At 47.2% G+C, this 12,762-nt stretch overlaps 1 protein-coding gene across 2 annotated transcripts; it reads right to left on the bottom strand.

The window, feature by feature from the left end:
- Positions 1 to 3,743: 3,743 nt before the first annotated feature.
- On the bottom strand, positions 3,744 to 9,296 carry LOC103641956 (cytochrome P450 87A3). 2 transcript variants are annotated; one of them, XM_020545997.2, is made up of 10 exons: positions 9,047 to 9,296; positions 8,537 to 8,616; positions 6,905 to 7,141; positions 6,646 to 6,795; positions 6,172 to 6,423; positions 5,952 to 6,041; positions 5,378 to 5,456; positions 5,140 to 5,246; positions 4,234 to 4,364; positions 3,744 to 4,129 (listed from the first exon to the last, which is right to left on the bottom strand). In XM_020545997.2, the coding sequence occupies exons 1-10, from the start codon at positions 9,129 to 9,131 to the stop codon at positions 4,039 to 4,041; spliced, it is 1,302 nt and encodes a 433-aa protein (XP_020401586.1). In that variant the 5' UTR covers positions 9,132 to 9,296; the 3' UTR covers positions 3,744 to 4,038. The 2 variants fall into 2 exon arrangements, with proteins under 2 accessions (XP_020401586.1, XP_035819409.1); XM_035963516.1 differs by having other exon boundaries at positions 6,905 to 8,616.
- Positions 9,297 to 12,762: the final 3,466 nt, after the last annotated feature.

Below are 12,762 nucleotides of genomic sequence, written 5' to 3'. Positions count from 1 at the left end.
TGCTTTTGGTTCGCCAAGCTCCACCAAAAGGCAGGGGGGCATATGTTGGACACCAAAATGAGCGGACGGTCCGGCCCATGGGCCCGGACGGTCCGCGTGTCCCGAGATTAGATTAACTCGGATGTTTATCCTTATCTCGTGCGTGGTTATCCATCTAATCACGTGGGAGTTTGTTGGCTATCTCTTAGGAAAAGGTCCAGACCTCCTCCCCTATAAATATAAAGGGGTACGGCCGATTGAGAACCCCCCGAACACATTCCAATCGAACCAATTACCTTATTTACTTTTCCTGCACTAGGAGTAGATGTAGCATAGTTCTAGTTGTAGCCTTCCGCATATCCACCTCCACCCCTATTCGACTCTACGTCGTCTAGATCCGTCTTGGGTGGCCTACCGATCCCAAGACGACCCTAGGATCTCACCCCTCCCGGGGGGCAAGATCTAGTTGTCCATCCAAGACCTCTTCCTCGATTTGATCTCTTAATTCCTAGGCGACTCCACGTCGTCTGAGGACGCCCCGGGTGACCTGTCGACCTGGAGCACCTTAAGATCTTTTCCCCCAGGGGAAGAGATCTAGATTCCAGCAAGGAGGAGGAAGACGACCCTGTCGCCAGGTCGCGGACCGTCCGGCCCAGAGCTGCGGACCGTCCGGTGTGACGCAGGGAAGACACCGCTCCTGCGCCCAGGTCGCGGACCGTCCGGCCCAAGGCCGCGGACCGTCCGCGCCGTCGCAGAGGGCACTACCAGGCGATCCGGCGACCTGTCGCAGGCCGCCACTACTGTTCACTTTGCGGAGCCGAACCCAAGGTGCCAAGTACCGCCAAGCGGTTCATTATAGTGTTTGGTGACCAAAAGGGCACCAACATACTTTTGGCGGGCGATCCGGCGACCTGTCGCAGGCCGCCACTACTGTTCACCTTGCGGAGCCGAACCCAAGGTGCCAAGTACCGCCAAGCGGTTCATTATAGTGTTTGGTGACCAAAAGGGCACCAACACGCTGACAACATGTTTTAAACTTAAGAATGCAAATGTGGACGTGGTGACTATATTTCTATATGGGTTACTGGACTCAGAAATTTCTATGAAGGTCCAAAATGGACTGAGAATTCTAGATTCAAAGTCAAATCATAACATGTACAACATTAAGTTGAAGAGGGTGTTGTATGTTAAACAATTGTAAGATCAAGGATATCAGCTAGAAGGAGGAATTTAGTTTGAACTAAAATCAAAAGCACTTTAAGTTTTAATTCGAACAACAAAAGAATTAGATCCTCTAGCCTATGTCTAGCTAAATTTTGGTTTACAACCTAAGGTGAACAAGTGATCAATTTAACTAGCAATGCAATGTTGAGCACAATAAGTACAAGAAATGAATGTTGCAATAATGAAATCAATAAGGAGGCACCATTTTTTTATCGTGGCCTCGTTGGTTTGCTGATAACGCCTAATCCACGTTGAGGTGGATTCAATGCGCTCACTTGCGCCTCTATCAAGACTCCGCCTTAACTTTGAGCCAAGTGGTAAAAAAATCACTCAAACATCGGTTTCACTAATGTCACTTTTACCGCGCCGGCGAGGCAAGCGCACTCCTCTCACAATCTCCTCCACGACTTCTTACAAGCTTCCCGAAGTTTTCTAAGTTTTAAACACACATCTTAGAGGCTCCAATGTTATATCTTTTTCACATGTATCCTTTGTAATAATAACAAGAAAAGAGAAGAGATCCTCGTCTGCTATCTCTATGTTTACGTCGTCGTGGGATGAAGAAAAAACAAGTGTTTTATATATTCGTCACAGCTCGGTTGCTAACGAGGCAATTTACGATCCGGATTTAGGATAATTAACAGTATCGTCATCTCGTTCAGAGTCCAGACAGGCCCACGTTGGCGTCCAGCCCAGCGTTTGTGTTTTCGATTTGTGAGATCAAGAGGCCGTTTTGTGGACTTGTTCAGCCTGGCCCAAGTGCAATTTACTTCTTGTGTGGAAGGGCAAAGCTACTGGCCTTCATCAACAGTGACAAAGCAAGGGGTAGGCTAAGAGCGATTGCGTTCGGCTATGGGCCTTCATCAACAGAAACCTGCTAATCAAGGCAATAATCAAGACAAGATCTCAGAATGAATATAGGCAGAGCGGAATCTGCGTCTGCTTACAACCCGTTTCTACATCAGTCAAACTGGCTGCAACTCAACGACCCATCTGCAGGATCACCGCGGAAACCTTCTTAGACTGAGCGCAGCGGTTCACAACACGGCGCCCGCTCCCCTACGTAGGGGGCCTCTACGCGCGCAGCGGCTGACGCTAGAGAGCCCCCTACGCGCTACAGTAAGGCTATCCGCAACCGTTACCCCTAAATTTTTCCCCCTATATCACTTTTTCCCCCTATTTTCCCCCCTATTTTTTCATCTCCCGCAGCGGTTCCCCCTAAATACTTCCCCTGTACCCCACTACCACTATAAAATATCATTTTCTATACCAACTATCAATATTTTATCTACTAACAATTACTCGTGAACCCACAGCACAGTGTTTAGGGTGATGAACAGTGACACACTAGATCTGAGGGGAGAGAGAAGGGGGCCAGCACGTAGGGGGCGCTGTAGGGGGCACCGCTGCGGTCGTGGAGTGCCCCCTACAGCCCCCATGCAAGGGGAGGGGGAAGGGGAGGGGGATGCGTTGCGCACAGCCTTATAGAGGCGGGAGCGAGAGTCCCCCAGATCAAGGGGTTCACTATTCACCCCCTACACCACTGTGTTGTGGGGCCACGAGTAATTGTTAGTAGATAAAAATTGATAGTTAGTATAGAAAATGATATTTTATAGTGGTAGTGGGGTATAGGGGGAATATTTAGGGGGAACCGCTGCGGGAGATGAAAAAATAGGGGGGAACAATAGGGAGAAAAAGTGATATAGAGGGAAAAATTTAGGGGTAACGATTGCGGATAGCCTTAGGGACATGTACAACTACGAGAGATGCCAGTTGGTGGGTTATATGCAGTCATCGGATCGGGTAGAGCAAGCAAACGCTCGATCCGAGCTGCTGGATAGCAGGATCTCCATCCTCCGATTCTGTTCCCGTCGGGGAGATCCTGTCGCTGGCATGTCTACAGAAAGTCTCACTTGATCACATAATATAACCAATCAAACTCCCACTTGTTCATATCATTGTTTATCGAGTCTGAAATCTTGAACATGGCCAGAGCTGAGTAGACACCATCAGAGCTGCGCATTGGAACAACAGCAAACAAAGGTGACCGAGGGTAACACGCCACGAAAAGCGCGTAGCAAACCTATGCCTGAAAGATTGTTTCCAGTTGTGAAAAAGATCTGGTTCAGAGATCCAGTTTGACTTCTGGGGTTTTGCTGGTTGCATGGGAAACACATGAGCTGTGGCAATTCGGGACCGGTCTTTACGAGACAGCCAAGATTGGCCGTAATCTCTCTCTCTTTTTTTTTCCTTCTGAAAGCAAAGATTGCCTGTAATCTTATGCAGTTCAGTCAGATTCCCATTGTCCGCAGCTCGTGATGTTAACTGAGACGATTTCAGTGCTTCCTCTTCGCTAAAAAAAAATCCCCACAGTTTCCTCTGCCGAAGAGAGCGGAAGACGTAACGTACTTGAACAGTAATCGCTGCTTCTGACATAAATACTAGGCTGTTTTCAGTCATTAACCCCTACCATGTCTGAACAAACTGGGCATGCTGTGCCTGAACGAGCTGGGGGGATCAGATGGAGCTTCTTAGACATGTATGTTCAGATGTTCTGTATTCCTCTTTCATTAGACATGTATAATCAGATATACGTACAACACATGGGTAGAAGACTAACCACATGGAAAACAAAACAGCCAAGTACAAAAACCCCTTGCAAGGATTAGATGTAGCGCTAGCGCCTAGCAATACGACTGAAGTTGTATCTAGTGATGTCTATCCTAACACTAGACTAAAAATAAATGAATGATTCACCATCCTTCACTGTTGTCCCTACGTGACCTAAAGCCCTCCGTATTTAATTACATGCACACCCTTGTCAGAGATTAAGAGTCAATTTCTGGGGAAGAGTTGGATGTGGAAGCCATCAGGAAAGCCGAGACCGGGGGTCCGGACCACGTTCCCTCCTTTTACCGTCCTCCAACTGCGACAATAGGGCGACAAAAAACAGAACTATGAGATTTCTTCGTATTCAGAAGGATAAATATACCAAGAGATACCACTATAATCAGATGCTACAAACGGTACCTGTACTTTGTAACCAAGTGGTGGATGAATGTTGCCATCAAGACCCTGCTAAGGTCAGTCCCGACGCAGAATCGTAGCCCACCTCCAAACGCCATGAAATGCTTCGTTCCACCGGTAATTTCAGGTTTTCCCTGTTCAGAACACAACCAAGTTAGAACCTTTTGTTTCAATCTGAATATAATATTCTATCGCTAGGACTGCCATCATATTCTTGCCCTATTTTTCAATCTCATATTTCTCTTGCAGCCGGTGAAATAACACACGATTCAGCTACCGGATCCAGAAAGAAAAACGGTCTGATTGGAACCCTGAACCCCCCCAAATCCAGAATTAAACAATCCTCAGACAGTGATGAGAGTACAATCAAGCACTATCTGTCCGTTTTTTTTTTGGTAGCTGGCTGCTCTGCACAGTTGCCTCCTGTTACTGATCTATACCATGCATGTCCATGAGTCCATCTGTTGCCATTCTGACCTTGTTGTTAAACTTAAACTACTAAGCGAGGAAGCTTCTGCGTCAGTTCGAGGACAAATACACTAGTATGTCATGTGGACGCGAACCGCATTTCTTCTTGATCTCCGCGGCCAGGCCAAGTTGGTACTTGGGATCAGAGCCTCCCCGATCGTGGACCAATTAACCACTCTGCCAATTATTGGAGACCTGCAGTTGGTTAAACTATTCTTGTTCGTGATTTCCGTTTTAATGGCGAGACTCGACTCTCGAGAGGAGAGAATATATGCAAGTTCGGTGAGCGAATCAGATCACAGCACTTCAGACTACAGAATATAGAACAGAACGAACGACTCATTCCCTTGCAACCTAATACGCACTGAAGCTAACGACCTCGCGTGACAGAACCCTAGCTAGGTGAGATGTTGCTGCTGAGATGTCGAGCAAGAGACGAACCTGCCACCTCCATGGGTTGAACGCCAACGGGTCTTCGTAGATGTCAGGGTTCAAGTGCACCGCCGGTGGGCACACCATGACACCCCACCCCGCCGGGATCGTGTAGCCTGTGCCAGCGCCGCAGAGAAATACAGCACGGAGAGATGAGTTAACTCTATGCAACATGCTGAAAAGATAGCATTTTTTTTTCTTCTTCTTATAGGAGCACAAGAGATGCCAGCCATGTGCATGTGTGCACCTTTGATCTCAACGTCTTGCAGGGCCTTCCGAAATATCCCCGGCACGATGTTTGCGAGCCTCACCATCTCCATGATGACCTTCAGAGAGAGACAGGAACGGAGGTGTCAGTTTTTTTTCAGCGCTGGCCGGATTCAGAAAACGGCGCTTCAGAGTTCAGACTAGTTGTTGCAGGTGTAGCACAAGTACAACTCTTGCTACAATTTGCAATTGTCTGTATAAATAAATCCTACTGTGGCCAAATCAGGGCCTTAGGTTTTGATTCCCCCCTTCCATTTTTTACTCTTCAGCTCTACAGTATACACCAGCTAATTAAGTAAGATTATCTGTCCGCCTCGAAGTCTGGGACTTGGTCAGGAAAAGAACACAGACTATGGCTTGCGGCTTGCGCTTTCGATCACGCTGCAGCGTCGGGCTTCCAAGATTCTCGGATGCAATGCTAGCTAGCTCGCTTAGAGTTGTCATGCTGTCTTTGCAAGTTAACAATGCAGCTCGCACATGTACATCGATCTGGGCTGGGCTACAAGCAGCAAGCTAGCTAGCTAGGGGCGCAGCGCGGTCCGAGCAATGCTCACCTGATTCGTGAAGGTCATCGATCTGTACTCGGCCCACGTGACGGGCGCATCCGGGTCGTTCCTGTTCTTGGCGATCGCGTCGTGCTCCTCCTGCTCGATCGACCAGGGGTAAAGATAGTTGTTTAGCCCGTCAGATTTATCGCCGATCAGTTTCATATGGCAAGCGGCCAGTTGATCAATGATCAATCGCACGGCTTCTCTATGGACTATGGCTGCTTACCCTCAACGCGTCGACGACTTTGGGGCTGTCGGTGAGGAGCTTGACGCCGAGGGTGAGCGCCAGCGCCGTGGTCTCGAAGCTGGCGAAGAGGAGCACGAACATGAGGTCCAGCGCGATGGTCTCCGTCAGGAGCGGCTTCTCCCTGCGGAGCTCCTGGATCACGTGGTCGAAGAAGTCCTCGCAACGCCGCTCGGGATCCGCCATCCGCTCCTTCATCATGCCCTTGAGCACCTTCATCGCGTTCTTCCGCCCCTGTTGTCGTTGTTGTTGCATTGCACCGACGACGATGAAGATCGATTAGAAAAAAAAAACAGTCGCATCCGGGCGTTGATTATTGATCAACGGCAGAGAATTTGCGCTGCGCAGCTATACGGCTAGGGAACAGCAGCCGTGCGTGTGTGTGTGTGCGTACGTGCTCAATAATTAATTAATTATGTAAAAACAGGTGCTGCAATCACCGCATGCTCCTATTACCTCCATGCATTCATGGTAGGCCGTGCCGGGGATGTTGACGGGGAAAGAAATCAGCCCGCGAATGAACGCCACGAAGTTCTTCCTCAGGCTCTCGGACGACTTGGACGGCTCGTAGCCGATCAGCTTCTTGGCGGTAAGATCAAATATCATCTGAACATTGAAGCAGCAACGACCAAGTAAGCACCGACCGATCGACGACCACGACCAATGCTAGCGGCAATTGCATCGTCATATATCAGGAGAAGCTGGGGGTGCTTACTGTGGAGAGGCCTTCCTTGAGCTCGACGCTGGGCTGCGCCGCCCACGAGGCGAGGCTGCCGCGGCAGGCGGCGTCCGTCTCGGCGAGGAGCACCGCCTTGAGGTTCTCCTGGCCGTAGAGGCGGAGCACCAGGGTCTTGAGGTACTTGTACATGAATCCGTGCAGGGAGCCGACGTTGTCGCGGCCGAAGATCTCGGTGAAGGTGTCCGGGTACCAGCTCTCGAACAGCTTCCCCTCCTGCTGGAACACGAAGTAGTTCATGTCCGGGTCCGCCGACACCACCACCTGCCGCCCCACGATGCTCGTCTTGAAGATGCTCCCGTACCGCCTCACCCTCTCCTTCACGAACGGGGACACGTCGCAGGTCGGGTTGGGCGCGAAGAACTGCATCGTCTCGCCCAGGAGAGGGATGCCCATGGAGCCCGGCGGAAGCCTGCCTCTCGACCTGGGGTGGCTCCATCGGTACGCCCAGTGGAGCAGAGCTACGAAGGCCGACAATGCCGCGGCACAGGCAGCTATATAGGCCATGGGAGCCATGGCCTCCGAGGTGACAAGAAGGTTCCCAGAGAGGGTGGTGGTGGTGGTGGCGGCGAGGCAGGCAGAAGCTAGCTGAAGATATGGTTGCATGTGCTAAGGGGAGACGACGAACGAGGTTCTGTTTCTGTGTGGGTTTGCGGGAGTATGGGCTGAGGGTTTGCCTTTTATAAACCACCCTGTTGCTAGGCTTGCCCTTTCAAAAGTGACGGAGGCGGAAAAAATATATGCACGCGTAAGCATAGCCATTTGTATGCATCAATTATTTATATTTACGTTATGCCCTTTACATCTAGCTAAATTATTTATTTTTTTCATGTTTTTAAGCATGACGCCCTTTATACCATACTGCTAATTGTTTCGCTATTTCCAATTGTTGGTTGTTGAATGGATATGACTGATCGTAACCATGAATATGTTGACTAGTTTAATGAAGGTCAAGACATATATTGGGACATGTTTTCCTTGAGAATTATATACACGTATATGAGTACATGTATTTGTGAAATTTTCTTAGCTATTTGCTTTCTTGCATAAATAATGTGGGATCATCTTCGTATTTTCTTTAAAATTATTAAATGAGATGGCTTATATACATCCTGTTATAGTCTTCTATAGCTTTTGAATAAAATCCGCTCAATATTTCATCATGATAACGAATACATTTATTTCTTTCACTAAACCATATATTCTTTTTTTAAAAAATATATACAACAAAAAAATATGGTAGTTACCCAGTGGATCAAGGGCATGTCTGGGAGGGTTTCACTTCAAAAAAAAATTGAGTTCGTTACAGCTTCTTCTATCCAAACAGGTCTAATTCTAAGAGCTCTAGCTTTGGAAAAAAAATTAAAACTAGGGATGAGCCTCATGAAATTCATGAAGCCTCTCTGGTGGTGCTTCACAGACATTGTTTTCATGTCTACTCGTAAAGTTGCACAAAAAAAACTCACTATATCACCGGTTACACAATATAACGCTCGGTTCTCTCGTGACACCCCACTAATCATCAAGGGTAATTAATAAGTAAACTCACACAAATCAATTGTATTATAGAAGCTGGTGTTCATGCGTAAGCCAAACACTTCTCGAACTCACCTCAACAATTTGTTGAAACTTACAGTGAAGCTGAAAACTCGAAGTTGAAATTATTGAAATAAAGTCCTCCCAAAGAAACCCTAAAACAAGCATAAGATTTGTGTTTCACTCATTAAAAAAGAAAAAAAAACGCTTCAAATAGTCCTAAAACAAGCAGAATATTATTTGGCAGATAATGCGCTTCCAATTTAATTATGGTGAAGCTGGAAAATCGAAGTTGAAATTCTTAAAGTAAAGTCCTTCCAAAGAAGCCCTAAAACAAGCAGAATATTTGTGTTTGACTCATTAAAAAAGAAAAAAAAACACTTCAAGTAGCCCTAAAATAACAAAGCAGAATATTATTTGGCGGATAATGCGCTTCCAATTTAATTATTCTAAGAACCTTTGAACAGAGAAATGAAAACAAAACCGCAGAGCAGTTGATCTACCATGAGGTTTAGCCGTCTACCATTAGACTACTTGGGAGTTTGGAAGCACACCATGCAAGGGACAAGAAGTGTAGTTACATACCAGTCCAAGGACACCTTCCTTTCTCTGTGGCTGTCGAGAAGCTGGCTAGGATTACAGGGTAGAACAGCAAAGTCTTGCCCGGCATGTCTCCGGACAATGGATTGGTCTGCCATCACTCTCTGTGCCCCGGGGGATGCCATTGTTTATGCACAGGGAATGGGCAGGGCAACTGCACCGTGTTTCATTCCATTTCCATCGGAGGGAGCACCATATTCCATCCAGCCTCTGCTTCTCGCAGCCACACCGTACTGACTGTCTACTGATGCGGTTTGAAGTGAATTAATGCGCAAAGTTCTTGTCTGCAAAATACTCCATCCATACGCTGCGCACTTGCTTCGGAGCTCTCAATGGTCAATTAGTCATCAGTCAAACAAACATATGTGAGCTTTAAGCACAAGGAACAGAAAAGCCACAGTTTTTGTGATTCGTGGCCTACGTGCATGCCACAAAACGAACCGAGCTGTATATTCACCGGCACACGCCAATCCTCCCCCCCCCCTCGTCTCCGGCGGCCGTGCGCACTTGATGTACAGACTACAGTACAGTCAATAGCTGCACTTTTTGTTTTTCGCGATCTATCTTTGGATTCTTTTCTTCTCATCTCAGATCAATCCAGTTTCTGAATCTTCTTGTCATTTATAGTTAAATAGCCTGAATCCAGCACTGAAACAAAAAAAAGGAATTATCAGATAAAATCTAGCTTTTCTGAATCTTCTTGGAAACACGGTCCCGAGAAGGGACGCTGCACTTGGCGCGTATATACATCCGTCAGAGGATGTGTCAAATAGATTCGACGCACAACTGCCTGGTTGTGCTCTTCCGTTGCCATTTTTCCATCCAGGTGTCCAGTCTATCTACCGTGAATCCGTTTCCAGCACGAAGGGCTCTGCATGTATCAAGAGGATGGATGGCTCGCGAAGAAAAAAAAAGACGCAGGGAACAGCTGGAACGCGCCATTTCGTGATAGCGCTGTCTCAACTTTTTGCAGCGTAGAGTGGAGGAATGTGGTGTTTGGTTCTCTGACTAGAGTTTAGTCCGTGTCTTATTAAATGTTTAAATATCAATTGAAAGTATTAACTATAGTTTGATTCTAAAAGCTAAAGAAACGAAGAGACAAATTTATTAGCATCACATAATTTCGGGCACTTTTTCCTCCCGTGTAGTAGGCTGCTGCGGTGCTTGTTGGCAAAAGCGTCACAAAACGCTCGTATTTGCGCTGCCTTTGTCCGGGCCCTGTTGCCTGTTGGAGCGCACGCGCCATGCAGTTTCCAAGCACGAGGAAAAGCAGCAAAATAATGCAGCTCGCAATACGCGTACGGGCTCCTGGCCGCATGCCTTCCGGTACAGATCATTTGGCTTGGCTCCGTATGGGACAGCCGGGTCGCACGCGTACCGCACAAGTGGCTCCAAGGACCCAAAGGTAACATGACCAACAGCGAAACAGGGCTTGGCCTTCGCCTCTGGTATTAAAATATAGCCTGAAGAATAGGATCCAAGTCGGAAGCGTATGCACTTGCTCAGTTGCTCCTGCTAGTTTGCTATATAGAGTGTAGACTTGGGGTGTTTGTTTTGGTTATAATCTGTTAAAACTATACATATATTTTTCGATCTATTTAGTTTAAAATGTATTGGATAGATTATAATACCAAACAATGATTAGAGAATGACCCTAGCTAGAATGACCCTGCGTTGAAACGCTACGGTAGATAAGAAATAAAGGCAGTCAATAGAATAACCGATGCAATGGTTTTGGTGTCAGTTTTTGCCTTTCCCTTTCAAAAAAATGGCTAATAAAGACAACAAGGGTTAGATTAGAATAAACTATAATATGTCTCTAGCAGATAGTGTAAATGGTCGTCACACAAAACACTATTCTGCACTGTAGACTGTAGATTGTATTGTTTATATATTGAAATTTGAAATAGAGGGTGTGATAGAGGATAGGAGGAGTAAGCTGCCGGCAACAACCATACAAGGTAGCTAGAAAAGAGAATGTGGTCATTTGATTTAGATTTAGGTACGAGAAATAGGGAGAAACGCGGTCTACAAGAGGGCCAGCTTTTGGGGTGTCTGTGGACTGTGGAGAGCCCTTTTGGCCATCTCTCTAAAAAGCTCGGCATGATCGCTTCAGATTAAAGCCAGCTCTTCGAACTGCTGCAAGTGCAGTCTATACAGACAAAACATTATAGAGGTCGTAGAAGCAGAAATTAAATGGATTAAAGCCAGCAAGCTAACACTCTATTGGTTTTTTAGGCCATCGAAGTATACCATCCACACCATATAAACGATAGTGGTTTCTCTTCGCTTCGACATATACGGAAAAAGAATTAAAAACCCTGGTCGTACTATATGTTAATATCACTAAGCACAAGCTATATGTGCTGCTGAGGATCTGTGCACGAATTTCAGACGAATAGGTGTTCGTGTGCTCTCTTCAGCTGCATATATACAGCCATTGATAATCACACAGTACTATTTAGTATAGAAGTCGTACCAGCAATTTAACGATAGCATTAACAGCTAGCTTATGACTAATGCTGTAGAGAACAGGCGGGAGCTAGCTTATTAGGGGCGTGATAGCAACAGAAAGAAGAAGAAGAAGGAAAAAAGCAAAACGCATTTGCTGATTTCATCCACTCGCGCTTTATTTCACCAACTTATGGCAAGAAATCAAAACGATATGCAGATCGATCCGTTGACGTGACGGAGCCGATGCGTGGCTCCTTGCGACGCGATGAGTTCCCCAATCGTTTAGTCGACGCGAATATATATTTCCAGTTCATTATCCTCGCCGGTCATCAGCGACAGGCGGACAGCGCTGGGGTCCATATGCAAAGGGCTCTGGCGTAGCAGCAGCTACGCCTGCCTCCCAGCCCGTAGTAGACTTTCTGGCTCGTCATGAGCAGAGCAGAGGAGGGCGTGGAGGATTGACGATTAGCGGCCATATATAACGCGAGAAACCCCCCTAGGTAGCTTTGTTTAAGCAGCGGACAGATCGATCGTTGTTTCGTGGCCTGTTTATTAACCACACGTACGGCCGCGGAAATGGTTGAAAAAATCGAGTGTAGATTCTCGAGTCCAGTTGCATGCCGATCGACGACCCGATCTGCTAGCTCCAACCCAACCAGGCAACCACCGAATCATTGCGAGCGAAAAAGGCTTCCATCGGACGGATGCATTGGACGCAGATCAGAGATCGAGCTAGCAGGGCGTACGTGTTGTTCTTGCATTGTGGGCGATCGAAGCAAACGATCTAGCTAGCGGGAGAACATGCGTGCATATATATATTATGTATATATATAGTATCTGGAGCAGATCGGTGCCACGGATTTATGCCTGCATGCGATGCGACCACGACGACGACGGCGACGGCCAAGAAGAGGATTTGCGGCTGGATTATATGCATGCATGTGGTTGCAAGAAAAGATCTATCTCCCTGCGCACTGCATATAACCAGCTGTCCAATTGACGAGCAAGCTGAGTCGTAGCTGATCGACGCACAATGCAAGCTATTAGACGTACTAGAGCTAGGTCATCAGCACGTAGCTAGTGTACTTGCACCGGCCGCGACGATCTTGTGGCGATTGCATGACGGAAAGCTGACGAGATCAGACCAACCGGGAGCCCCTGACTACTCGAACCCGTACGGCCGTACGTGTAGCACAGCCAGCAACATGATTTGGACGGCTCAACAAGACGTAGGGCGCGTTTCATAG

The sequence above is a fragment of the Zea mays genome, chromosome 10 (assembly GCF_902167145.1).
Source record: "Zea mays cultivar B73 chromosome 10, Zm-B73-REFERENCE-NAM-5.0, whole genome shotgun sequence".
Lineage (NCBI taxonomy): Eukaryota > Viridiplantae > Streptophyta > Magnoliopsida > Poales > Poaceae > Zea > Zea mays.
The sequence above is the reverse complement of the archived record's forward strand: the minus strand, read 5'-3'. Positions and strand labels throughout refer to the sequence as shown.

Excerpts from the sequence above, each read along its gene's own strand:
- LOC103641956 (XM_035963516.1), bottom strand. The coding sequence starts at position 7,531 with ATGCAACCATATCTTCAGCTAGCTTCTGCCTGCCTCGCCGCCACCACC. Across the intron at positions 6,042-6,171 it reads AAGTCGTCGACGCGTTGAGG|GAGGAGCACGACGCGATCGC; the intron begins GTAAGCAGCCAT and ends TCGATCGAGCAG. Across the intron at positions 4,130-4,233 it reads CACTTGGTTACAAAGTACAG|TTGGAGGACGGTAAAAGGAG; the intron begins GTACCGTTTGTA and ends CTATTGTCGCAG.